The following is a 27,869-nucleotide window of genomic DNA, read 5'->3' on the forward strand; positions in this document are numbered from 1 at the left end:
TTTCTACTGAGATTGATTTTTTTCAAATAATGATGGTTGTGTTTATTTCAGAATAAAAGCTCTTGCAGAAGTCACTGTCATAGTTTGCACACTTTAAATGTTTTACTGCAATGTGATTTAATTGAATTTAGAGATGCTCAAAGAATTACCAAAGTCAGGTTTTTCCTCTAACACAGAATTTACAAAATATTTAGAAATCCTTGGTTTATTACAAATAAATTCTTGTGTTATAAGTGTGCATCGCTAAGAAGCACGTGATAGTAACAGCTGTAACTAAACTGTTGTCTCTAGAACACTTAGTGGTAGATTAAGAAAGAAAAAAATGTAATTGTTTAAGATCAGTATTTTAGTATTCAAGTTAAAAGGGTCATCTCTGCCTGTAATTTGTTATCAATATACCTTTTCAAATGGTGCTGCAGTTAGGAAAAAACAGTCATGGGTGTTCCAGTAACAATGAATCTGAACTGATTCTAGTTGTAATGATTTTCTCTTGCTGCCATGGGAGAGAGGGGGCCGGGTCACAGAACACGTAGTTCAGCCCCAGTTGATAGTCCCCAGGAAAGAACAAGGGTGTTGGTGTTCAGACTCTGCCTTCTGTGAGACAGGATCAGGGAGTAACACTCTCCATGAGCCTGCTGGTCAGCCTGTGGGATCAGGTGTGGATCATCCTGCCCAGCAGTGTGAATGTTACCTGACCAAAATGAGAGCCTTTAGTAAACTTTAGTTATCCCCTGTGGGATCTCCGTCTCTCTTGCACTCTCCAGCGGCTGCCAATTACTGTGGCTTATACCCAGGGAAGATGTGTGGTCTGGAGCCTGAATCCGTGCTGGATCAGTGATTAGGACACAGGGAGTGGAAAGCAGGAGGGCAGGACTGTGTTCTTATTTCAGCCACTGATTCATGGTGACTTCAGGTAAGTCACTTGGTAGATACTTACTTACGTTTCCTCTTATTTGACGAGGTTGATGGCAACCAAAACACTGCAAAATCTGTGAACAAAGTGATTTATAAATAATTTTCAATGCTTGTTGGTAAAGTTGTAATTCCAGTTGTAGGCAATTTCTACTTGTAGGTTGTTTTTTAAACTTTTATACAGCAAATATCAATACCAAAGTTATAAAGCTTCCAATGTGTATTATATCCCTTGTTGTAATGGTTGTACTAGGTCCTTACCAGAAAATCTTTGCTTCTGTCTTCATGCTGAAGTGAAGACAGAATATTGGAGTGTTTTTTGGCAGGACCTTTAAAATTTAGTCAATGGTAGGGAAAAATATCAGTTGATCTGGGAATACAAGTCTTTTACTAAAACAAGCTGTACTATTTCAAAGGAAATATCAACCAGTGCACTAACACAGGTATATTAGTTTCTGTTGATAATCCTTCTTTCCAGTCAGATCAGGAGTTATCTGTCTGTGTTCTGTCTATTCTGTTTGTAAAAGGCTGCACAGTGCTGTGTAGAATGTGTTTACTGTTTAATGTTATCTTAAAACCTGTTTAACATGGATTCATTGTATAATCAACACAGATTATCTGGTTGAACACTCCGTATTTTTTATTAGAGGAGCAATAACTAAGTAAAACATGTCTGGAGTCCTGCTGGGTTTTAAAATTGTGATAGCTGGATTTTAGCTTTAATCTGTGTCCTGGTTTCAGCTGGGAGTTAACCTTCTTCCTGGTTGCTGGTACAGTGCCATGTTTTGGATTCAGTGTGAGAATAATGCTGGTAACAAACTGCTGGTTTAGTTGCTGAGTAGTGCTTAGTCTAAGGCAAGGACTTCTCAGTTTCCCGTGCTCTGCCAGCGAGCAGGTGTCCGAGGAGCTGGGAGGGAGCACAGCCAGGACAGCTGACCCAAACTAGCCAAAGGGATATTCCATGCCATAGAACACTGTGCCCAGTGTTTAACTGGGAGAAGTTGTCCAGGAGCCACCAGTTGCTGCTTGGGGATGGGCTGGGCATCAGTCAGTGGGGACTGAACACCTGTATTGAGCATCACTTGCCTGTCTTGAGTTTTATTTCTTGTGCTCTTTTTGTTGTCTTGCTTTTCATTAGAGTTGTTGTATTATTTATTCAATTTTATTTCAATTATTAAACTGCTCTTTTTCCCATTCTCCTCCCCATCCCAGTGGGAGGTGGTGGGTGGTGAACAAGAAGAGGGGACCTTGTTGCTGTCTGGAGTTAAACTATGACAGTCCTTTTTGGCACCCAGTGTGGGGCACAAAGGGTGGAGATAACAACAGATCTGACCAGAGCGTGTCAAACAATTTTATTACAAGCATTCATTATATTAATTTAATAGTCATTGGACACAGTGTTGATTTGTTTGTTCTCAAGAGGTGTTGCTCTTGTTCTCAGGTTTGCGTCAATGCAGTGCCTTACTTGGGGTGTGTGTTCCCTTTGTGCTGTTTATCACCTCTGGGGGCTGGGCTAAGGTTGATTCTGTTGTACTTTGTAACACTGGCTTATGATATGATAAAATTGCTAGTTGTGAAATGGAGAAAAACAATCACAAATGGAGGTTCTTCCAGGAAAGTTGCTGCTCCAGTGTCCAGTGGGCATTTCCAAGACAGAGAGTAAGGGCTAATCTTACTCCTCTGATCCTACGGAAAGAAATTCTGATCTGTTTTTACAAGAAGTGGAGAATCCTAAAACCAGTACTGGAGGGGCCCTGCCTCCCGACAGCTGGAGGGGAGGGACAGCTGAGTTTACAGGACTGTGTGGATCAGATGTCCTGGCACATCAGACCCACAGGAGTGTTAAGGCTCTAGGAGATACCTGTGCACAGTGTACCCTAATGCCATCAAGCTATAAAGGGGCAGAACCCGTTTTCCTTCTTTCCCCATCCCACTGGATGTGTGTGAGCAGCTGCATGGTACTCAGCTGCTGGCTTGGGTTAAACCATGACAGGCCGTTTTCCATATAAATAGCTGGTGCCAAAAAGTTGCTCTTAAAATGGTAATTGGTCTCTGTGAACGGCAGCCAACCTACTCACTTAAAAAAGCAGGGAAACCGGGAGTTGTTAAGTACTGTAGTCAGCAAAGCTCCAAAGAGTTTTTGGTGAAAAAGACTGCTGCTGAGAGCTGCATCCCTCCTTTGCCTCTCTGAAAAGGGAAGTGGTATCTTCTTCTGGGCTGTCCTGTCCTGCACTGGCACACAGGAACACTCAGTGATCAGTACTGGTGTGGTAACTCCAACCAAAGACCCCAGGCCTGCTCAGTGTCCCGTTCAGCATCCCAGAAATGTAAGACACAGCTCCTCCTCTACAGAGTTGTGAAATGAGATAAAATATGAGCTAGAATGAACCAATTTAAAACCAGAACTGTTATATACAGATGTGGTTACTGCATGTTTTCCTTTAGTCTGCTCCACTGTATTCATGCTGATAGCCGGGCGTGGGCGTGGAGGTTACAATTTGCTGCTTAGGTACCAAAACAGTAATACTGGCTGGGTTGTGTAAACATGATCCCCAAAAACCCTTTGCTGGACAGTGTGAGGACTGGAAAAGGCTAAATGCCTGTGACATGTATGACAGGAGTCATCTTACTACCCTTACTTTTTATGTTTACATTACTCCTGCAGTCTGCCTACCTCCCATACATGCAACTTAAATTACTGTTTCATATATTAATACCAAAATATGTGCTCTGAATCGGGATGGCTTATTTTTATTAAGTAGAACAACTAAAGATGGCACATACAGAAAATCACTGGGATAGGGAAATAAGTGTGTCTCAGTCTCCTAAATTCTTGGAATCACCCGTAATTCTTTGTAGTGAGAAGGGAAAGCTGCTTACAATTCAAAGGTGTAAGTTTTAATCTTGAAGCTGTGATGGCACTGTCTGGATTACAGCTTGGGAAATTTCAGACCATTCTGGCTGCAAAGATCATACCTTGTTTTACAGAAGTTCTGAACTAAAAAATGTCTATATCTCATAAAAATCAACTAGGTATGTCTTACTGCCCTTCATTTCTTAATCCATATTACTTGAAATGCCTAGGTTTTAGTACATGTATCTCAGTACTAATGAGTTAAAAAACAAAACCCAGAAGTCCTGCATTCTGTTGTCTTTTAGGTGTCCTGGAAAGTTTCAATTTATTCAGGCCTGCCAGGGTATGGTTGAGTACATGAGAAACGTTCAGACTTTCTTGGGCTCACTGCACTGACTTTCCTTCCTTTGTCACATTAATCTGTCCTGCTTCCTCCCAGAGACACTGTCATGTGGAACATGGCTCCTAATAGTGCCTTGGACTGGGTGTAGTAACTTGTTAACCTCTTGTGTAATGCAGGAAGGATGAAAAACTTAATAGAGGGTCAACACCCTTCCTTGCAACCTATTAATGATCTTCTGATATTGGTGGTGTCACTTTGCAGCTTAAATTCCTCAGACACCTGGAGGAGGACTCACACTGTTTACTTCTTCTGTGCTTCTTTCAGAGCAGAAAAAAAAACCATTATGGGCTGATACAAACATTCCATGTGTACCAGCTGAACAGCACAACCGAGCAGACCATTGGGTCTGTACCTGTGGATGCCAAGGAACTTCATGCCTTTAGAGTGGCACTGAATCTCCTTGTGCAGGACAGTTCATGGGACTTTGTCCTCTTGGTTAAACATGTGGTGAATTTGCAAGCAAAGGGCCACAGTCATAACCACTTTATGACTGTTCCATCAGTGTAAGATGAATTTGTGGTTTCACTTTCTAATGCATAAAGTAGCTGACAAAAAGATGTGGGGGTTAGAAAGACATTTCCAGGCCAAGCTGTCCTAGGTTATTATTACACTTCATAAAGCTTTGGGCCTCTTCCTCAGAAAGTGCTCTAAGTGGAAGTTCTCAGCAAGGAGATTACACTAAAAAGATTCTACATTGACTGAACATGAGACTTGCTCATCTGTCTGCTCCAGAGCTCAAGTCAGGGTAAAGCAGCTCAGTGTTATATTCAGTTATGCATTTGACACACTTGGATTTAAAAAAAGATCACTGCCTGGTTCTCCCAGGGTTCACATGAGATGATAAAACATCATTGGCTCACGCAGCAAAACAAGGCAAGCGTGTCAGCCTTAAAATAAATTAAACAAGTCATCATGTTACTGTGATCACAGTGATTATGCTGCCTGCAGATTGCACAACGACTATTTCCTTCTACTCTGTATCACTGGGTGCACGTGTCATGTTTACAGGCAGCAGAGCTGTGAATCCCTGCTCTGACCTGGGGTTCATCCTGCAGGGAGCTGTACAAAGGGAACCCGGAACAAGCCCCATTCAGACACCTTACTCTGAATACCAACAAATACACTTTTTGGCGGCCTCGTGGTGCCTCTTGCTTTGCAAAGCATCTGGTTTTGCTCAGAAATGCTGAGGGTGAGGTTCAGACAGCATACACATCACAGAAATGCAGATCTCCATCTACAGAGATACAGCCAGCCCGTGGGTGTGTGGATAGGAGTGGAATTGGGGCAATCTGGCTGTGTCTGAAGTCTGTGCCTGCCTACTGCAGAGTGCCATGTATGGAGAAGGTAACTCAATCTAATCAGACTGGCTTAGGCTGAGGCACCAAATAGCCTGGCCATGGTGGCCAAGAGCTCTGGGTAAGTTAACTTCAGGTTCAGCAATTCAGACATACCCATGGAAGTACTCTGGAAATCAAGACAGAAGACTGCAGCTTCCACTGAAATCAGACACTAGACTTACAACTTAAATGGCAGTACGAAGCTACTCCTTTTCTCAGGTACAGTTTCATCTTATAAGTAAACTTCAATAGGGAAAAAAACAACCAAAAAACAGTAGCATGCACACTGGGAATAGCATCAATCTGCATTTCACATATTTTTTTTATATTTCACCTTCATATCACTGAATTATCTTTTTATCATATTTTTATCTGCCTTGCTTAGAAGCAATTAAGTATGATTTTCCATACCTTTCACAATGGGAATTCATAATGTAGAGGGATTTAGTAAGTTAGGGCAATCAAATCACAAGTCAGTCAAAACACTAAACACAAACACAGTGTGCCCCCAGACACTCCAAAAACCCACCAAGAGACCCTGCAATACAGGAAACCAGCAAGGCTCACAGGCATTAGGGAAAAAAATATCCTGCCTTTGTCCTGAGGAATCCACTGCAATCACAGCTCATTTCTCAGATTATTGTTACATGTTGCAATAATTTTCCAGATTGTGTCTCCGGATCGCAGGTGGGCTGTCACAGCACGTTAGAGTGATGACAATTAGGTAACTTGATGAGATAGATTTTCAGGTTTGGCTTTGTCTCCCCTGCCGTGGTTCACGTGGACTGGGCTGGTGTGCAAGTGTTTGTGGCTGTTCACACAGGCCACTCTGCAACCATCCTCAATTTCAAAACCATACTTTTTGGGAGGGTTCAAGGTATGCAGGCAACTACAGTCTCTCAGGATAGCTGAATTCACACATATTTCTATATGTTTAATATCCAGACAACTCTTAATTTTCCTGTTTCAGAACAGTAGCACAACTGGACACTTCACAGGACAGGCCTGATTTTCCTCACCAAACATGATTTAACTCCTCACACTCCATCTAAGCTTTTCTTTGATTTTTAGCAAAGCAAGCAAGTAGCAAATTAGACCCTTTTCTATAAAAATAGACATATAAACCCTGAACATCTATGATGAGGAATGTCTTTTTGAAGTCTTAATTTCCTTCTAGTGTGTGCAGTCATACCAGTCATGTAATATAAATACAGAAGCTTACTTTAATAGCTCCCAGCTCAGCAGGAGATGAGAGAACAAGATCAGATCTCAAACCTTTGTCCTTCACAACAGCAGTTTGCCGCCGCTGTGAGTTTTATCAGCAAATATTCTGCTTCCCCAAACTTCTTCAGCTGCCAAAAGCCTGCGGTAGGTAGAGTAAGCTTTCCTGGGAAACAAACAACTGTGTGGGATACTGGTACAAACTGTGATTTAATCACTGCAGCCTCTTTTGACAGGACATCTGTTTTACTGCAGAAGGGCTTCTTCTGTCCAGAGCCCTCAAAGGGGATCCCAGCCAGGAGCAGGGAAATCAGGGAAATCTTACAGGTGTGGAAGTACTCCCGAACGAAGATGCCCGTAAAGCTGCTGCTCCGAGACCTCGCCTTCCCCAGGTCTCCGTGGCTGCTCCGCAAACGTCTTCTGCCTCCCTCGCGAATCCATCCTGGAAAACCCGAGGGATTTTCCCATCGCGCCCCTTTCCAAGTCCAGGCCCCCGGGAACAGCGGCCACGCCCCTGGAGCCCGGCGGGGCCGGCACAGGCGCTCACACTTGACCCTTAACTTTTGATATTGAAGAAATAAGAACATACAGGGAGCTTTCCCGACAGAACACCCGGTCCCGGTGTGAGGAGCCGCTGGGACCCCCCCACCCCCGAATGCCCCCTCCGAGCCCACCCCCGACATCCCCAGGAGGCCGGGGAGGACTCTCTCCTCCCCTTCCCCTCTCGGGCCGAGCCCCCCCCGGTGCGGTGCCCCCACCTCAGCTCCGAGCGCGCACCGTCCGCTCCCGGCGCTCCGGGGACAGCGGGACGGGCCGGCCCCCGCCAGGGCTCGCGGCCCCGCACTGCGCATGAGCGGGGGAAGGCGGCGGAAGGGCCCGTGAGGAGCCGGAGCCGCCGCCGCCGGAGGAAGCGCCGCCGCCGCCGCCGCCGCCCTCAGAGTCCGCCCGAGCCGGGAGGGGAGAGGCCCGCACAGCCCCCACCATGGTGAGCGCCCGCCCGGGGCTCCTCCCGGCCCGGCGCGGCGCCTCGGGGCCGGCCGTGGGCAGCGGGGCCTGCTCGTGGCGCGCTGGGTGCCCGGGAGCGGCCGAGGCGCCGGTGCGGGGGCTCCGCAGCCCGTCACGATGTGCCGGGTCGGGGGTTCCTCGTCCTCCCGCCGGGCAGGGCGGGGAGGGCGCGCGGGGCGCGGGCCGGGGCCGCGGGGAGCGCGGCGGGGGCTGCTCTGGGCAGGGGCCTAAGCGGGGGGCGCCGGGATCCCGCCCAGGCCTCCGGAGGCCCCGCACGGCGGGAGGGGCGCGCTGGCACCTGGTGCGAGGGCTCAGCACCGCCGGGCGGGACGGCGCGGGGGAGCCGAGCTGGGGGCAGCCCGGTGTGTGCCCTGAGCCTGCCCTGTGCCCGCGGCAGCGCTGGGAGGGGGAGCAGGGAGCTGCCAGGAGCCGGGGGCTGCCTGGGGTTTTCCTCAGGATTTCGGGCGGCTCAGAGCGCATTAAGTGCTGTCAGTTCGCGGGGAAAACTTGGGTGTGTTGATGCTCCTTAAGCTGGGGTTACGTTGGAGAATTTCTGGATAATTGTTCTTATGTTTTGGGGAGGCTCCTATTCATAGAAGAGTTGTAAATGAGGATCTTGCAAAGGTCCTCCTGGTGAAGGTCTTGGGACCTTGTAAAGGCCTCTCTTGCATTTTCTCTGTAATATTGCTTTCCTTATAGCTGAGGATTTGCTGTGGACTCCCAAATCAACTGACTTTCTCCCTTCTGTCTTCTAAAGGGAAACCGCAGTGGTTGGAACAAAATTTGCTGGTTTTGTTTGCCTAAACAAAAGAAAAATACATTCTTTTGCTTTAAATAAGAGGGGTCCATATTGGTTTCTTGCATAGTGTCTTATGCACCAGATGGAACAAGTTTATAGTTCTACTTCTAAGCTTTCCCTATATACAAACGTTGTACAGCTTTAGCTGCACCTGTACAGTTTAAATTAGTACTTTTCTATAGCAGCAGTATTGTCTCAGGAAGGGTGTAGGAGGGAGTCTTAACATCTACTGGTGTACACTTACTGGTATAAGGATGTCTTATACCTGCTGTTAATACTATTCTGTCAAGTTGTGTTAAAAACATATTAAAAAAATTACAGTGTCACCTTTAATTGATGGAGTTACCTTGGCATAAAAATTTGGTTAGCCAACATTTAAATTAGTGGTGTGTAGACCTCTAATAAACTTGTCACTGTGTTACTAGTATAATTTTTAATTGAATATTTTGATGTAGATATTCACTTGCGTTTTTTTATGAGAGCTTAAGACTGAAGCCTGGGTAAACTTCAGCCTGTAAAGGTGTCTTATTGTAATTCTGCAGGTCTGGGACTGTCTCAAATAGCACTTATGCAGAAATGTTACACAACTTTTTATGAAGATTTTTTTTCCATAAAAATCACCTGGAACTGTCTCACAGTATATCCAGTGTACGTATGCAAAGTAAATACACAGTTGATGTCTTGTACATGCATATTTTATTGGCTGGCTCTGTGGTTAGAAATTTAAATTGAACAATGCTGTAGCAAGTGGCCAAGTTACAGAAATAGTAAGGGACGTTATTCTGAGAATAGCTTTTTGTGAGAAACAGCAGAATCCTGTCTCATGCTTGGTCTTCTTGGAAACACTAAACTGAAGAACCAGCAGCCATATTCTGTGTAGCAATTCTATACCTATAGATTGGTATTTATCAGACTGGAGGGAGAAGGTGGATACTCTGTCATGGCCCCAAGCAGAGTTGTTCGGCCCTGCACAAACAACTGTGTTCAGGTTGTGCTTGTTGACTCCCAACACCCAGGTGAAAGGATGACATAGACACTGAAGTGGAACTAAATGACAGGCTGCAGCTTGTAGAAGTAGTAAATACAGGATTGTTTCTAGTGCTTGGGCACAGGATTCTGTACCTGTACTTGTGGTATGGCAAAATCCTCTGCTTGGTTAGGGGAAAGGTAGGGAGACTTCTCCACAGAGATCCAGAGATATCCCATTGTCCTGCCCATGTGCACTACTGCTCTGGCTCGTCCTTCCAGTGGCTGTGCCTGGTTCCTGGGGCCAGGTAACTTGTCCAGCACAGTAAATGCTGTTATGTTTTGGGGCCTGTCTTCTCCTTGCCTCTGCAGCATTCCCAGCTGGAGCACTGCTGGCTCTCACTTGGTCTCACCAGTGTCCAAATGGCCAGTGCCTTCAGGACAGAGGTTTCCTGCCTTAGAACTGTCTGTGTCCAGCATCTGGAATAGACACCACACAGCCTGGTGGGCTCACTCTGGCCTTTTAGACAACTTGGACAGTGTTTCTGTTCCGTGCTCAGGGACACCTGGGCAGAGTGGCTGCGATTGCTGAGAGCAGTCTGCCTCTTTCACCCACTCTTTTGAGCTGGCTGAGCAGCTCCTGTGGAAGTGGTCTTCAACTTCCCTGGTAGGGTGTTCTGCTTCACCTCATCATGAGGACAAGTGCTGTGCCCACAAATAAAGGCAGAGCAGTAAGCTGGTCCATTTTACTCTCAGCCATCTTCTCCAAAGAGAAGAGCTACTACCTGTACTATTCTAAATAATTTAAGAAATTTAGGACTACGTGTGGTATTCCAGGCAAGTTTGTGAGTATCCATATCTGTGTCCAGAGCCAAATGCTAACCTTGTCTCTGTTTACATTATCTATCATACTGTCCATTTTGTGTTCTCTGAAGAATATTTCTATGCTGATAAATACATAATTTCTTACTGTAAACCTCAGCTGACAGGAAGTTGTAAAATTCAGTATTACAAGAATTCCATGTCTGACGCTGTGTTCTGTAATGTTATTGTACTTCATGACATTGTTATGCAGTGTTTAACTCAACAGGCTGTTCTGCAGAGCTGTTTTCTGTGGTGCATATTCATGTCTGTAGCAGTTTGTTGATATTAAATATTTTGGGGTTTGGTGTCCCATAGTAAAACTTTTAGATTCTTGGCATTACACTTAGAGCAGTCGGAGTGCTAGACAAGATGGTGCATGATGTTGTTTCCTCTCTTAGCTTACCAGAGAACCCTTTGAACTAAGGCTGTAAAATCACTTTTAACTAGAGCCATGAAAAATTATTCAGAAATATGAACTACTCTGAGAACAAGGTGTGAAATTTATTATGTAGCTCTTGATATTTTACTCATGTTTTATGGTGCCAATGCAAATATATGGTATGAATGCAGCTTCTAAGGGCTGAATAGAGCTTCTGCCCCACACCAGAGCTAAGAATGCCAAGCAACTGACTGCTTTATTTTGTCCTTTTTTAGTTGGAAAAGCCCTGATTTTTGGCATTTCCTTCACTGTTCATGTTAATGTGAATTACAATTACATCTTATGTGTAGCTATATATTGACCTGCCTGCATGCAGGTACTAAACTGATTTTATCCACTAAAAGAACATTAGAAGGTATAAAAAGCAACTTTAATTTTATGTTGCTTGTGGTTTTTTCCTTGGATTTTGTATCTCAGCAGACTTTGTAAATGGTTTTGTTCTGTTCCACTGCAGACAAATGGATTTCACATCAGTTTGAAACTTGAAGCTTAGAAATGTCCTGATTGTCTTGCTTCTTAGAGAAACTGCTTTGGAAAATAAAATGTAGTTAAAGCACATGTTTGTTTACATTATGCAGAAACTGTGGCTATCTACTTTAATTGTTTTGTCTTTAACTTGGATTTTTTTTTTGGTAGTATACATGTGTGCCATCACAATTGGTGGGTTAAAATGCACTCCGGTGTATTCATAGATTTCTGTTATGATTAACTTTTGTTTTCTTATCAAACATAAATGCTCACGGTTTTGCCTTTTAGGCTTTAGCCGTGTATTCGTTGAATACCAGCTGTAAACCGAGCTATTTGCAGGTGTCTTGTCGGTTCCTTTAATGGATACTGCCCAGGGTGGGGTGATTCAGGCACTGTCGGGGGTGATATTCTCCTGACCATTAGTGTCACATAAAGCCGTGACAGAGCTGCAGTCGGGTGAGGTTCTGGGATGCCGAGCCCGTTGTGTGCGGGCTGGAGTTACTCCGGGATTGAACTGAGTCAGTGGGGTCCTTAGGAAGTGCAGGGATGCTTCCCACAGCCAGAGCTCTTGCTGGAGTTTAAATGCAGGCAGTACAAAGGCCCAGACTTTGTGGAGGTTGATACTATTTTAGAAAAGGCTTTTACCTGTCACGTGCGTGAGAACTTAACAGGCTTTTCTGTGAGTCCTGCCTGAAACAAAGGCACAGATGTCACATCGTTCAGATTCCCTTAGTTAGCAGCGAACTGAGCAGGAATCGGATCAGCTCTATCGATGCCTGGGAAGGGAAGGGTGGAAAGCAGTTATGGAGTGACTGTGTGAACGCCTTCTTTGGGGGCCTTGAGAAATTCTGGGCTGCAAAACTGATCGTGCACTGCTTGTCTGGCTGGGGGCCACATATGACCTTTGAGCAACGTCCAAGAGCACGGTTCTGGTGGGGATTCCCAGCTCTCCAGTCCAGGCAGTGTGGGATGTTGCTCTTTCCCATGGACATTGTCCAGGAGAGCAGAGCCCTTGTTTGGCTATCATCTGTCCAGAAAATATTGATGACCAGTGTGCAGAGCTGATATTTGAATCTGAGCAGACTAAAAACTGAGTGTAAAGATATGGAAAAACAATGTTGTGGTCAGAGTTGGTAGATCAGTTTTAGCATTTCTTGTTCTCTAGGCTGGGGAGAAAACTACTTCAGGAAATAAAAGCCCAGGTATTTTTATTTTTTTTTTAAATTTGGAATCTTTCACTGAAGTATCTGATCAAGGAAAGGTTATTCAAGGATCTGATCAAGGAAAGAATATTCAAATTTGGTACTTCATGGTAAGAGGAAGATTTAATTTTAAAACTGATGTTGTAGAATCAGATGTTCATTAGAACTAGTGTAATTTTATTAATCTGCATAATGCAGCTTTTCATTTGGAGAAGTTACTTTGTGTTTGAAAAGTAAGGTCACCTTCTCTCTCTTGTGACATCAGTATTATGAAAGGTAGCTTGGGTACCACACAAATTTGATCAAAAGCTTGAAGATCTGAATTTTTCCTTTTACCCTTAACCCAAAGAGTAAGACTAGGAATTTGTTTCATTTGTTTTCCATTGGTTTTTATTTGTATATATTAGCAAGACAGATATCTGTTAAATAAAATTCTGTCTTCCTTTTCAGCTAGTGTTAAAGTTGAGATGTTTTAAGTGGTTTGAGTTGCATTGCAGTGCTTACAAATGCAGTGTAAGGTATTTGTTGCCTGATGACTGTAGGATTAAAGGTTATGGGGTGCTCTGGCTGCTGTATTGCATTTAAAACAATAACAGGCTGTTAGCACTGGCTTCTAGAAATAGTCCTTAAAAGTGCATAAGGTTTGGAACCTGTCCCTGCTTGAAGTGTGGGTTTTTAATGTGCTGAAGGAAGAGCTATAATAGGATAATAAAAACTCAGCAGTAAATCCATCTCTTACTGTCCTGTAGTAGGCCTTCAAAGAGTGTCCAGTCACTTAGGATGTGGAGCTTCTGCGGAAACATTCATCAAATATAACGAAAGGGCTTTGGCACTTCTTTACTAAAAATAAACTCATATTTGACCAGTAAAAATATGATTATTCCAGAAAAAGATTATGGCTGAACAGTGTGATTTATTGCATCTTAATATACTACCAAATGCTGTACTGATTAGTGTAATTAGCTGCTTGACTCTTGGCACTTTTGATCTTCTTTTGAAAAGGTTCTATGTTGTTATGATGACTTAGGGAGCCCCAAGCACGGGAAAAGGTCGTGTGCATATGTAGGATTTAAATTTTATCATAAAAGGGATTTAAGCGGCATTTTTTTGTAATAAATTGCATTCTCCTTTTGTGACAACATGTAAAACACACCACCTTTTGTGGTCCTGAGCATCCACAGGGAATCCCTTTCAAACCTGCTTGACTTTCAGTGGTCTGTCACTACTTTAAGAGTTCACCCTTGCCAGGAGCAGGGCAGAACAAAATCTCTTGAGGTTTTATGGAATAGTCACCATTCAAAGGGCTATGTGTACTTCTGTGTGCATGTTAAAAAAAAAACAACCAAACAAACTAATGATTAAAGGCACCAGCTTTGTGGGAAAAAGAAAAAAGAAAGGAAAAAAAATAAAAGCTATGGTAATTAAGTGTGACTGCCCTGCAGTGCAACTGAGCAGCATTCTGGCTCTGTGGAACTGATTAGAGGAAGCTGGTAATTGATAGAGAACATTAAATTTGGGATTGTTTCATCTTCATTTGGGATTTCATTCAGAGGTTTGTTTTCACATATCTGAGTTAACAATACATTTTTAAAAACTGCAACTAAAAATGCATTAGTCATTTCTGGAAGTCATTCCACATGGATTTGTCAGTGTAGTGATTTCTGTGGCACTCTGAGCTCACTTTGCAAGGTGCTGAATGTCTGCTGTGGAGCCAAGAGTGCACAGACAGGCAGCAGTGGGTCTGCAGAGGAACTGCTCTCATGGCCTGGCCTTTGCCTGGAACCGGTTCAGAAATGTGTTTGTAGTAAAAGATCCAGCTTGAGAAACTTGTCCAAGAGACTGAATTAAAGCAGCAGCACATCGTAACTTTAAAAATGATGTAGCCTAACTAATATCACTGTGTGTTAGGTCTGCAGCATGAGCTAAAATTTTGGCTTCAGCAAAGTGTTGAAGATGTAGAGTGGGTTTGGTTTGGAGGGGAATTTTTTCTTTTTTAAGGGGAACTTAAAGGGTATGGGTGTGTTTAGTGTATTATGTGGGTATTGGTTTAAACCAGTTGTGATGCTCTTGTATTTTTTTTTAAGGGTATAACCCTGGAGCTGGTAATTTCACTATTCTTACAAATAATAGCGTTCACACTTGTTGTTATCAAGGCACAGAAAGCTGTATCTGACTTTTAGGACAGATGAATTTGTGTTCTGAAGCGTTAATTCTTTGCTTTAATGATAATGTGCTTGGACACTAATTATCCTTCAGAATGAAGAGCTTGAGCTCATACTGCTCCTAAACCATTCATTCTTTGGCTGAGGATAGTTTATCATGTCTTGGGATTTTCTTTGCCCTTTTTCCCCATACTCCTTGAGAAGGAGCCATGGAAATTACAATAATGAACAGAACGTGCAAGTTTTGGTTGAATACAAGGTAAACGAAAAATTAAATATTTGCACCATGTAAGAAGTCCAATCCTGACTTAAAATTTTGTTGGAACTTTTATTTACCAAGTTGTAGTGTTGGGAGTCCTTTTGCTTTGACTGCATTGAGTGAACTTTGAAACTGAATTTGGATGTAGCTCAGGATCTGTGTGTTTGCTCTCTCCTGATCAGCACTTAGTTTTGGGTAACTCATACCCTTGAAATACTAACTGTGCTTCTCCTCATCAAAAATATCCTTGGGAATCCCTCTCTGCTGATCAGTTACTGGCAGCAAGTTCTCTGTTCAGTTCTGTGCTAGAGCAGAGGGATGTCTCTGGGTCTGGGCAGGAGGCCTGGAATTCAGAGCTCTCACCTTGGCTACTCACTCCCCCACTCGCCTCTGGCAGAATTACCTACCCTTTTTTTTTAGCTTCAGTTGCTGCACCTGTGAAATGGAGACAATGCCTCCTCACAGGAATGTTTTGCAAATCATGTAGGTGGAGTTGAGGACTTTCAAAGTGAAAAATCTCGTAAAAAAAAAAAAAAGTCTTTAAGGTATTTCAGTGTGTAGCTCCCTGAAATGGATGATCCAGCCTAGTCCCTTGTTGCCACCAAGGGGCACTTCAGGAGATCCTGTTCCAGGTCTGGCCCTGGTCCTGCAATAGCTGGGAGCAAATGGACACCAGCCTCCTGCTCAGGGATGGTGAGCTGTTCAACAGCCTGCTCTGCCCCAGCCTCGGAGCCACTTAATCAAATATTTTGATACCTTAATTGCTTGGGAAAATTATAGAAGTCCTGATTTAAAAAATATAGACAGGACTGATTTTTCATTTATTTGTTTATTCTTCCAGTAAATGTTTCTATTTACACTATTGTCTGTTTTCACTAGAACAAGTTGAAATCATCACAGAAGGATAAAGTGCGTCAGTTTATGGTCTTCACACAATCTAGTGAAAAGACAGCAGTGAGTTGTCTCTCTCAAAATGACTGGAAGTTAGATGTTGCAACAGACAACTTTTTCCAAAATCCTGAACTTTATATACGAGAGAGTGTTAAAGGATCGTTGGACAGAAAGAAGTTAGAACAACTATATAACAGATACAAAGGTGAGTACCCTGAATTTTAAGGCTTATTTCCTTGTTGTATGTATATATTCTTAATTACAGTGTATTAGTGCTGCTGTGCTCCTGTGCTGGGAAGTCTTAACCAACTCTTTCAGCTTTGTTTTTCTGTTACTGATAATACAGGTTAGAAGGGGAATATGTGTAGGCTTCTGCTTCACAGGGATTACATACAGGTGCTTTATGTGCTCCAAGTGTAAGTACATTTATACAAGATGAGGGTCTGGAGCTGGAATTGTGTGTGCAGTGAGAAACTGTAGTGGTTAATGAGGATTTCAGGTGATTCTTTTGGGGAAAGCACATCACTCAGGACTTGATCCTGACAAAATGAAGGGTGGCATACCAGGGATGGGTTCTACCTTAATTTTTATTCACCTTGGGCTTATTATCAGATAATTACAAACAGAGTGTAACAGAAAACAAAGCCTCTTTATCTGTTACATCGCCAGTGTTCAACCTTTGGTGCTGTACCACAGATAGTGCAGTAGAACAAATCCTGTGTTTTAGCACTTAGAAAAAATCTGAGTGCTGTATTTTCTGTCAGTTTTCATATGTGTGCATAATCCAAATACCATTTTCCTGAAGTCTTTGTTGGCTTGCATTAGTAGATCTTTGTTAGTGCAGTTGAAATATGAGCATCTCGCTTCCAGACCAGATGTTGATTCCTCCGTGGAAAGAGGAGTGTGACTGGCTGACTTGGAATCATCGGTAATGGGGCAGTGTAACTTCCCCTTGGAGGTTACCCTGTCCAATCTCCTGCATGCTGGTGGTGCCAGGAAATGCATAAAACTACAGTTTGGGGTAGTGGTTGATGGGCAGATTTGGGTATTAGTACAGCTTGCAAAGGGACACTGCACAACTGCTAATAATGGGACACAGATCATCAGCCTTACCAAAGATGCCAATAATTAAGTGTCCTGGGGGGAGAGAACCACTGTGCTCTGTGTGGAATGAGTCAGAATATCATGCATAGTATTAGGCAGAAAACAAATGTTTGTGGTGCTTCTTTGTCTCTCAGTGAAAATAACATGAGCTTCATTGTATGGGAGGCTTTACTGCAGTAACTGCCTCAATTGTTAAAGCTTAACCATTGAGAATACAATTTAATTTTGTTTTTAAAATACTCACTTACAAAGGCTGATCCCAAAAATGGCTTCTTGAAAATGTTTCCTTATCTTAAATATACTTGAGCAAATTGGCTTTTTCAAATACCTGTTTTTCTTGATACTTACTTTTATGTCCCAAAGATCCTCAAGATGAAAATAAAATTGGTATAGATGGTATACAGCAGTTCTGTGATGATCTAGCTCTTGACCCAGCCAGCATTACTGTTCTCATCATTGCATGGAAATTCCGAGCTGCAACGCAGTGTGAGTTCTCAAAGCTGGAATTCATGGACGGAATGACTGAGCTGGGGTAAGTGTTTAATAAGTGTTAGATGTTGACAGTGTGATCCAGTGTCCTATTTTGGGGAATTCTCAGTCACGTTGCCCTCTCAGAGACTTTTGAGAGTCCAGCATCACTTGTCTGCCTCTGTAAAAATGCATCTGCTGTCTGTGTGCTGGGTAATTGGAGAAGAAGGGAGGGAGCTTTGAGTGCCCCTTGCCTTGGTTGTGTGAGCATTTCAGGCAGTTGCCACAGAGCTGCTCAGGGTGGTAAAGCAGGGATGTTGGTTTGCAGTCAGTTTTCTCTGAGAGCATAACAGTCTTTATCACATTTTTCTAAAGATCCTGTGGATTATAGGATCTGATGTATCAGTTAGTATGTGCAAATGCAATGTGAAGAAATAACAACAAAGAAATGAAATATTGCTGCATAGGTGCAGACTCATTAAAGGAATCCTGAGTTTTGTTTTGATAGTTGTATTCCACAAACAGTTCATAGATTTTTGTTTATGTTATAACTCATGTTTTCATGGTAAAATGAATAATACATGAATAAACATGCTTCTTAAACTACAGATGTGACAGCATAGAAAAACTGAAGGCCCAGATTCCTAAAATGGAACAAGAATTAAAAGAACCAGGAAGATTTAAGGATTTTTATCAGTTTACTTTCAACTTTGCAAAGAACCCGGGACAGAAAGGTTTAGGTATGTATTCTTAATCATAAGCATTTGTTCATAAACATAGGAAATGGCTGATTAGAGCAGGAAGTGAATGTGCTGTTGTGATCCAGTGAGTCTGAAAGATAATCCCCCCTGGGATAAAATACATCTCTGTGTTGTGAAAGATAGATGTCAGTTTAAGGTGTTCAAATTGATAGAAATATTTGCATCATTAATAAAGGCTACAAAATTTTATGAGAGAGGGTTTATTCTTTCACTGTGTGTGTGCAGTGCTCAGTAAGCACAATGGATTATGGTCTTACATTAAAGACATAATTGCACCACTTAGAATTTGCAGCACTGAACAGATTAATTGAATTTTTACTTTTAGGATAAATTGAAGCTGTAAAGCCGTTTTAATAAGCACACTTGTGCAGTCTCTTGCAACACCAAAAATGCTTGCAAATGTCTTGGCAAAATAGAATTGGAGTAGTACAAATGGATTACTGTATCCTGGGCCTGATGCCTATTGTTGTGCTGTTGGTAATAGGTGTCTACCTACAGCTTTTTTCCCCCCCTCATTTCACTGAATGCTTTTTTCATTATTTCAGGGCTCATGTGCCGACTGTGGCTTTGGTTAGTGTAACAGGTGAAGTGGAAGAGTCACTTATTAAAAATAATTTCAGAACATGGCAGTTCAGATGGAACTAATTGAAAAACTGTAGCTCTGTCTACCCAAAACAGCAAAAATGAGGGAACAAAAATTTCTTTCAAGCAGTAATGTTAAAAAACCAGAATGCACATTAATTTATATACAGTGTAATTGAGATATCAGCCATAAACTATAATTTCATGATTCTGTAGCTGTTAACTTCTTAACTGTTCTACTTTTGAGTGAAAGCAAAATACTGAAAGACCAGTAGGTTCTTCCTTGGCAACTTGTAAGTTTGTTTTCCTCAGTAAAGAAAATGCCCTAATACTGCCACAGAAAACTGCCACAGCTTTGTACTCACAGACTGTGTAAAGATGAGTCTTCTGCTTTAGTTTTATTTGCTTTTATATATGGACCAACTTTTGGCTTAAGATAAGTATTGAAAAATAAGTAAATAAGCAAAAACTCTGTGTCTTGGTTTCAACTGTGTCGTTGTTTAACATCTTTCTGTATCTTGTTTTTTGTTTTCAATTGGACTGTGAATTTCATTGTCTTTAAAGAAGCTGCAGAGTACTGTGAAGCAGTAGGAAAATACTTGTGCATGCTTGTAGTCAGATCTGAATCATGCAAGTAAATGAATGTGCTGATTCTTATGTCTTGTACAAAGATTAATTTTTTTAGGCTGCTACAACAAGGAAAACGTGGGAAGGTAGAAGTTAGGATGTGGGAAGTGTCAGTGTAGAGTTTGTTCTGCAGTGTGAATGGTTGCAGGGTTTTGTTCTTCGATTTTTTTTTTTTAATGGTTACCATTGTGACATTTGTATGTTGTTTTCAATCTTTAAACAGCTTTACACAACAAGGAGCATTTTGTAGAATCCCTGTAAGGTGGTAAAAATGCAATGAACAAATTGCAACGATACCATAATTACATGAACCTTTTTAGTTAGTTTTCTCAAAGCTTCAGAATAACAGAACTGTTTGATTTAGTACTTACCTTTTATTTTCTTTTCCATATTTTAAGGTACAAGGAAGACTTGCATTCCTTTTCTAAATCCCTCACAAGTCCTGTATAGAAATGAATCTGTTGAGTGTCCCAGATGGAACAGACTTCCATAAAAATGACTTACCAGGAAAACTAATTCCCTTGCTTTATTTCTCATTCATCATAAAGCTTCTTTATGCAGGTTAAGCTCTAACAGTGACAAAGTATAGTTTTTCAGATCTATATAGCACATACATAGTATAAGTTGGGTTTTTTGATTGCTTTTGTTTTCAAGTCTGGGTCTGGAAGTGATGTAGAACTGAGCTTAAAATCCGGATGCTTACCAGCCCTTTTGGTGCTCATAAATACACAGTTCTAGGCATGAATTTACAACAGGGCAGAGTAATTCTGGAAACCCTGAAGGAAAAGAATAGTGGGAGAAGTACAGTGCTGCAAAGTAAGTGCTCCTAGTTAGGCAATTCATTTTGGTGTGTCTGAATAACTGCTTGTTGGAACTTGCAAATTGATTTTAATGTATATTGGTCTCTAATCTTGCAAACATTGTGCAGTAGTTCAGGCACAGTTCTGGAAATGTGTTTCCTCTGCGTAATTCCTTACTACTGTGTAAGTACTGTGGATGTCTTAAAAGTTCTTGTGATATTTGCATACCACTGGAGAACCCCTTGTAGCTGATGTTCATCTCAAACACTGTTTGCTTCTCTTACATGTCTCTGGATAAAACTCAAAATGGAGTATATACTTGGAGGCTTTTCTGTTTGATCCATGAGGATTTTCCTGAGCATTCTTACATTTATGAAAACCTAAAATTATATCTTTAACTTCCAATTTTGTTATTTCATAAAATTTCTTTTAAAACATGTAGTTTGTCCCGGGGCATTATGTCTACTCATACAATAAGTTTGAAGTTACAGTATCCTGAGATTTTTTAACAGCCTTTGCTTACCCACAAGAATTATCTCAAAACTGGATAAGCATGTCAAAATGCACAGTTTGTTTATAGTGATTGTTTACAAATCACTGTAAAGACCTTGCATTTCTGTGAGCATACCATTAATGCAGCACAGGTAAATAAAACCTAGTTTTCTAATGTGTTTCCTTGAGGAACTGATCAGCTTCATCAGAAGTTTGTATCTGTTAACTTTTAGAAAGACAGTAGTTTTAGTTGAGAGCTAAAATGCATGTTTTTGTATCTGAATCTTCTGTTAAAGAGAGATACCAAACCTTTGCAGTCTTGAATTATGTTTGCCATTTTCACATACAGCTTATTTACCGAGGAGTAGTGACTTGTTTCTAATCTGTCTCTTCTTCTCGAGGCTCAGACTTACACTTTTGTCTGAAATCACACCCCTTTGCAGTTGCTGGAAAATCCTTCATGAATTTTATTCAGAAGCATTATAATGTGACTCTGCTGTTGGAAAAGAACTTTTAATTTCAGATAGTAAACAATTCAGAAACTCACAGTCACCATCTATTTTCCCTTCAGCAGTGCAGATTTCATGCTTTGTTTTGTCTGCTGTTGATTTCATCTCCAAGATCTACCTCCCTGGGTTTTTTTAAATATTTGGGCATCCTGGGGGAAGGGAGTGGTGGTGTTGAGTTGTTGGTTTGGGCTTTTTTTTCTTTTTTTCTTGAGGTGCAGTTGATCCCGTGCCTTTTCTCTTTGCTTTCACAAGAGGATTGTTTATGGAACAAATTTGCTAGACTGCAAAATATATAAGAGCTTTTTTTAAAAAAAGAGGCTGCTTACATGGGCAGGCTTTTGGGGTCACTGTATGTATTTGGCTAAGGATACTGAATTTGGGAATTCACAGTGAGCAGTGTTTTGTTCTGCAGCACAGAGGAATTGCTTGGTAATTCCTGGTAATGCAGGTGACACTGGGCAAAGAGTTGCCTATCTGGGTTCTAAATTGCCTTTGTCAGCTAACAAGTTACTGTCTGCCACTACTAAACAGTAAATGCATGTCAGTTTAGCCCTTGGCACATGCCAGAGAGGTGAGTTGTCTTTCTTTTCCCTTCCATGCCAGACTAACCAGGCTCTTTCTTTAACTGCTGCACTGCTAACAGCACCCGTGCCTGAGAGGCTGCTCTGAAATGGGCCAGGTCAGATTTCTCAGTCGTCCTGAGAAACTGATTCCAAGCAAGCAGAAATTTCACAGGAATCTTCAGGGAAAAAACAAAACAAACAAAAACCCAACAAAAAAAAAGCAAACTGCAGAGACTCCCAACAAACAAAAGAAAAAAACAAACCAAAACAAAAAATACCCCAAACCACCAACAAAAAACCCCAAAACCAGCCCGACCAAAATAATGCCAACAAACACACCATCAGCTGTCTGCTTAAAGACACTACTTAAAGATCTTTTTTTCCCAAGGAAATCTGATTGCAGAAATGAGCACCTGACAAAAGCCTTGTTACAAAGGCAGGACCTATAATAAGGTTGCTCTGAAAATGAAATCATAAAAGGCCAGTTTTATGTAAATTGTATTTTATATATTTAAAAAAAATGAAAGCAGACCTCACTGCAAAATACTACAGATTTTCTTTCCAAGTCAGTAACATTTCTAAACCAAAAATACTTATCTGATATTTAATTACATATTGCTGTATAGCAAAAGGCACATGAAATGTCCTTGTGTGTTTTGGATATGTTAGATATTAATACGGGCAATTTTCAGTTCTATATTCAAGTAATAGTATCAAAATCTAATATACTTGTGTAACACTTTATTTATGGTTGCCTTTTTGTAAAGGATCCATGAGTATATTTGCATTAGTTTAATCTTTTCACCTTTATGAATATATAGTTCATCCTAGTGTTAGATACTTGTGGAGATTATATATTTGATATGTATATCTCTAAAAGTAATATATTTTAATATTACAGATTTAGAAATGGCCATTGCCTACTGGAATTTAGTACTTAATGGAAGATTTAAATTTCTAGACTTGTGGAACAAATTTTTGTTGGTAAGTTTAAATCTTTACATAAGCTGGATTGCAGTATTTTCAAAACTTGGAAGATAAACATGTTTAAATTATAGAATGTAGATGAAATAGACTGTCTTGACCCAAATCCCAGATATTCATACTGTGTACAAGAGAAATATGTTTTGGGGATATGGATGTGTCTAAGACAGTAAAAATGAATGTGTAATAGGGTTTTAATTTATTTTTTTAAAAATATAAATTTTCTACCCCTCTGAACAGGAACATCATAAAAGATCAATTCCTAAGGATACCTGGAACCTTCTTCTAGACTTTAGTACAATGATAGCAGATGATATGTCTAACTATGATGAGGAAGGTAAACATTTCCATTTTCTTTCATTAACTTCTAACTGTGTTTTATGCTACATTCATTAATGTGTGTCTGCTTTGGCACAGCTGTCTAATAACAGCACAATTAGAATATCCCCAGTGATCTAAAGCCCAGTCAGAGCTGCTTTAATGCATGTTGTAAACATCTGTTTGTTACTGCAGGTTTAAAAAAGAAATGCTGAAACTTCCATAGAATCCATTTTCTTTTTTTCTTCTGTCTGAGTTTAGACACAAATTCTTTCTTATTGAGACAAACCCTGATATTTGTGCATTTTAAACCCATGAATTCTCTGTCAGTGGGAGCAGTTCTTGGCATCTTCATCCAAGGAACTGACCCATGGCCCAGGCAGTTCTGTGTAGGGTGTTCTGGTTTCCTGCATTTCGTAGCTGAGAATGTGTTTTAAGTTTGGTTGCCTCAGTTTATGTGAGGGTTGGCCATGTAAGGATATAGAAGTGAAGCTGGCAGCACACAGGGATTGCTAAACATAAGTCACTTCCTAGCAAATGTGTTTCTTTGTAAACTTCTATATCGATCTTTCTCAGTCCCGTCTGTAGCCAAGAACAGCTGATCACCCTCAGTGCTTGGCAGCACATCAGTTCAGTGAGGGGAGGAGGAGACTAAACTTGTGATACCTCCAGAGCAGAGGGGAGCAAACTTCTACAGCTTCATCTAATAATTATGGACAGTTCTCATTCCCCTGTCATCGAGAAAATGCTGCTGCCTGCAATAAATCCATGTAGTTTAGAAAGACTAAAGGTAGAAAATACGTTTGAGTGATCTGGAATAAAAATATTCGAAGGAGAAAAAAGCCCACCAAAACCCCACCCATGATTATTTTTAACCTTCACATGACCATCATGTACAAGACTGGGGACTCTTTGCTTTTGGCTGCCCATAATGTGTAAAATATTGTTAAGTATTTCAGCTGCCTCCTGGTGAGGAATGTGGAGGAGTGTATGGAGTGTAACAGGAGCCTTCTGGGGCATCAGACTGTCAGGGTGTGCTTGGCTGGGCTCAGGTGTGGCTGAGTGTGCTGGTTCTAACAGATGATGAGCTTGGCATTCATGCAAACCATACTTTGAGCAGTAAATGCTGTAGAATGTTCTGTTATGCTGCTGCTCACAGCATGAACTGCTCCATCCAGTCTTCAGCACTCCTTAAGCAGTTACTGCCATCCTGCAGGTCAAGTTGGAGTTCTGGTGCCATTGTCAGGTTGTTTTGTTTTTTATGGGGGTGGCATTTTTTTTTGTTTTATTTGGTCAGGAAGATGACCTTTGAAAGAGATGGGTTTAAAGGAAGCAGAAATCTTTAACCAGCTCTTAAATTTCAAGCAAGAAAATCAAATTCTGATTTTTTTAGCTAGAAACTCTGCCTGGTTTAAGACTGGAAAGTAAAGAGCTTGTTTGGAACTGAAGCTTTTAAAAGAATGGGTTGTTGAACCGAGTTCTCATGTTCTGGTGTTTTTATCTTTCAGGGGCATGGCCAGTTCTTATTGATGACTTTGTGGAATTTGCACGCCCTCAAATTGCTGGGACAAAAAGTACGACAGTGTAGCACTAAAGGACCCTTCTAGAGTGTACATAGTCTGTACAAATACCTGAAATGGAAAATTGCACAGTCAATTTCTGCTGGCTGGACTGAACTGAAGATCAATCCTCACAATATGGCTGAGGGTTGAGACAAACCTTTAAGGATACATCTTGGACCATATCATATTTCATTCTTCTCCTGGTGGTTTGGGCTTTTCTTCTAGTCTGGACCACTCTTGCCCGTTAAAATTCCAACATTGTGGATTTCATCATGGATTTATTTTTTGTTGGTGGATCACCCTAGTTTCATCTCCCATAAGTCCTAGAAGCTTTATAATTATTTTGAGGTTTCTGGTTTCACATAAAGCACAATGCTGGTCATCATCAGACAACTGTTGTATGGCATCTGAATTATACAGATCAACATCGAAACAATTTTTAAAAGAATCCTTAAATATACACTTGGGGCTGGTTGCAAAGACTGTACTGAGAGCACTTCCTGCAAGAGTGATATATTTAAGTGTCCTGGGTCCGAGTTTTTTCTTTCCTGGAAAAGTGCAGGTATTGTCTAAGTGAGTTTGAGTATCTGGTAAAAACAAATACAGAACTAAGCAAGAAAGCCCAAAGTTGTTGATCCTGGGGTCTCTCGGTGCCTCCCTGCCTGGTTTGATCGTGCCCAGCTGGCTGCGAGGGCAGCTGAGCTATGACACAACTCTGTGCACTTACAGCACCCACGTGTGATGTCAGAGCCCTCAGTGACATCAGTGAGATGAGCTGTGTGTGTCCTCATAGCATCCAATATTCCCTAGGTTACTGTCTAAGAAATCAGATTTCATTGCAGTTCTGAAATGCTTATCTGTCTGTCAAAGAAAGGTTTTTCATTTCTGTGGAAATCGAAAACTTGAATATACTGAATTTGTGTCTTAACTGTTTGCTACACAATACAGTATTTTAAATTGAGATGTGTAACTTTTATGGGTGAGTTATGATGAAGCAAATGGCCCTGTTGTACCAGAAGCTGGTGAGTTTGATGTGAATCTAGGTTTTGAAACCATTATCCTGATAAGTAAGTTAAATCTTTGTAACATAGAGGTACTGCCGTTACGGATGACACCCTTTTTTCAGTTATTTTGTTGAATTTTCCTTAAATTGACATATCACTGTGGTTGCCAAATACAGAAATTAAGAGTAAAGCTTTCCCAAACAAGCACAGATCAGATACAAACTACTACACTGGCTTTGTTTAAATTATTTTGTTGATCACTACTTTTTACTGCGTTTGACTAAATCAAGTTTATTTGGTTTAAAGCAGGTTTTATCAGATGCAATTATTCTTTATCTTTAATATTACAAGAACTCTTGAGCTGCTTTTGTGGTCTTTTACTCCTCACTTAGTTACTTGTGAAGAGATTTGATAAATCCTGCTGTGTAAAACAAGCTGGAAAGAACAAACTCCAGGAGAGGAGACAGACTGGAGTCACAAGTGAGGAGAGAGGGTTGAGTTTGTGCTCTAAATAGTGCCGTGATAAGGCCAGAATTATTTTTGAGATGAGTCATTGGTACTTGCACTAAACAGCAGCACACTTTTATGCAGATGCTAAAAGTATTTTAGGGAAAAATTGAAAAATATTAAACGGATGAAAATTTTTTATTTGTACTCTCTGAAATTGCCCTTAAGGCTGGCTCCCTTTCCAGCAGTGCCCTTTTAGCAAATCCACTTGTGCATTGATTCCAAAAATACAGTTCCACAAAAACATTGCAAACTTGCTCCAGCTACTGGAATTGGCTATGCCAAAAACTGTGTGTTTTGCTGCTTTCAGTATATCCTTTCTCAATTTTGTGTAAATATAAATGGGGACTTTAAATTACAGGGGTGGGTGGGGTGGAAAAAAGCTCGACAAGGTATCTCGGCGTGCTGTTTTCTGTCTTGAGGGTTTTGGTACCGTTTCAGATTGATTAGTTCAAGTATTGCTGTGTTTGGAGAGGAGAACTGACTTGCTTTTTATCCCAATACAGACTTGTCCCTCCAAAAAGTCTGAGATTGGGCAGTGGCGAAATGCCGTGGTGTTTTAAAGACTATTCCTTTTGAATGCAAGATCTTTTCAACAAAATAGTGTTGTCATCAGTTTGGTACTACATGCTTATAATTACTGTGTAATTATAAAGAAATACATAAAACTTTGACTTATTATGTTGCAGAAAAGGGGTTATTTGTGCTATCATGGCATCTTAAAAGTTTTTCGAAATGACTGAAGTTGAAAGAAACATTGAATTTAACAGGGTGTTGTTTTAAGGACAAAATGCCTGATTACAGGGAATATTTTGTATTGAAACGTGCTCGGATGTGGCCATGTGTGTTTTTCCTTTATATATTTGTGTGTGGGTTTTTTCTTTTTTTTTTTCTTTTTTTTTTTTTTTTTAAGAATGCAGCCAGTTGCTTCCTTGGATTGCTTTAATTCGTAAGTGCTTACGTCTTCAATTCGATGATCTCCCCACAAATGGATCGATTTAATTTTGCCAAATGTCAAGGAAAAACAAAAAAGAAGGCAAACATCAAGTTTGTAACCTGTTTTTATACGTTAAAAAATGTACAAAATTAGAAGTGCCCTGATATAAAACACTTAATCTCGAGATTATATTTAGTAAAAAACCGTCATTTACATATCTCTGTAAGTTCAAATGTAACTTCTTACAATCCCTCTCATTACCAACAAAGGCAATAAAGCTCCAGTGAAATTGCCATGACTGAGGCTTCTCCTGCATTGTTTCAGTGTATTATTGTAAGATTTATTTCTGGAATGTTCTTTTAAGGAGTGGGGGGGGAAAAAAGCATGGAATACTTGTCTTCTGCATAAAATACAGTTTTGTGGTAAGTTGTTTTTTCTTTTTGGGGGGGAAAAAAAAATCTAAAAACTGCTACAACACTTTGCCTACTGCTTGTTGTACACGTGTACAAGTCCCCATGGAGCCGGTGTTCCCAGCCCTGGGCATTGCCATTCCCTAGCATGTGAAGGAAGACACCACACACACTGCAGTGGTTTAAATGTGGCTGAAGACCATCCTACAGTAGTGAAGTGACTTTTTTTTATCGACCTGTTAATAAGTAACTTATGACCTGCTTCAAAACTGTTTTACAATGAAATCCGTGCTGAGAAGTCCTTATTTAAGAAAGATATAATTTTTTAAGAATGCATTTAATAAACTTTTGTCATTCACACTTTATTTAAATACTGTTGCCAGAAGTCTCTGTAGATTTTATTTGAGTATGGTACAGTGACTGTGTTTGGTTTTTAAACCATGGTGCCTCTGAGCTCTC

General features: G+C 41.0%; 1 protein-coding gene across 2 annotated transcripts; it reads left to right on the plus strand.

Annotated features, from left to right (window-relative positions):
- Positions 1–467: 467 nt before the first annotated feature.
- Positions 468–27,773, plus strand: DCUN1D1 (defective in cullin neddylation 1 domain containing 1). Of its 2 annotated transcripts, none has more exons than XM_027647256.1 (7): positions 468–913; positions 15,771–15,987; positions 17,250–17,418; positions 17,964–18,094; positions 22,590–22,672; positions 22,913–23,009; positions 24,499–27,773. In XM_027647256.1, the coding sequence occupies exons 2-7, from the start codon at positions 15,813–15,815 to the stop codon at positions 24,576–24,578; spliced, it is 735 nt and encodes a 244-aa protein (XP_027503057.1). In that variant the 5' UTR covers positions 468–913; positions 15,771–15,812; the 3' UTR covers positions 24,579–27,773. The 2 variants fall into 2 exon arrangements, with proteins under 2 accessions (XP_027503057.1, XP_027503056.1); XM_027647255.1 differs by lacking the exon at positions 468–913 and adding an exon at positions 7,594–7,712.
- The last annotated feature ends 96 nt before the right edge of the window (positions 27,774–27,869 follow it).

The sequence above is a fragment of the Corapipo altera genome, unplaced genomic scaffold (assembly GCF_003945725.1).
Source record: "Corapipo altera isolate COAL_440 unplaced genomic scaffold, ASM394572v1 113, whole genome shotgun sequence".
In the NCBI taxonomy this organism is placed as follows: Eukaryota; Metazoa; Chordata; class Aves; order Passeriformes; family Pipridae; genus Corapipo; species Corapipo altera.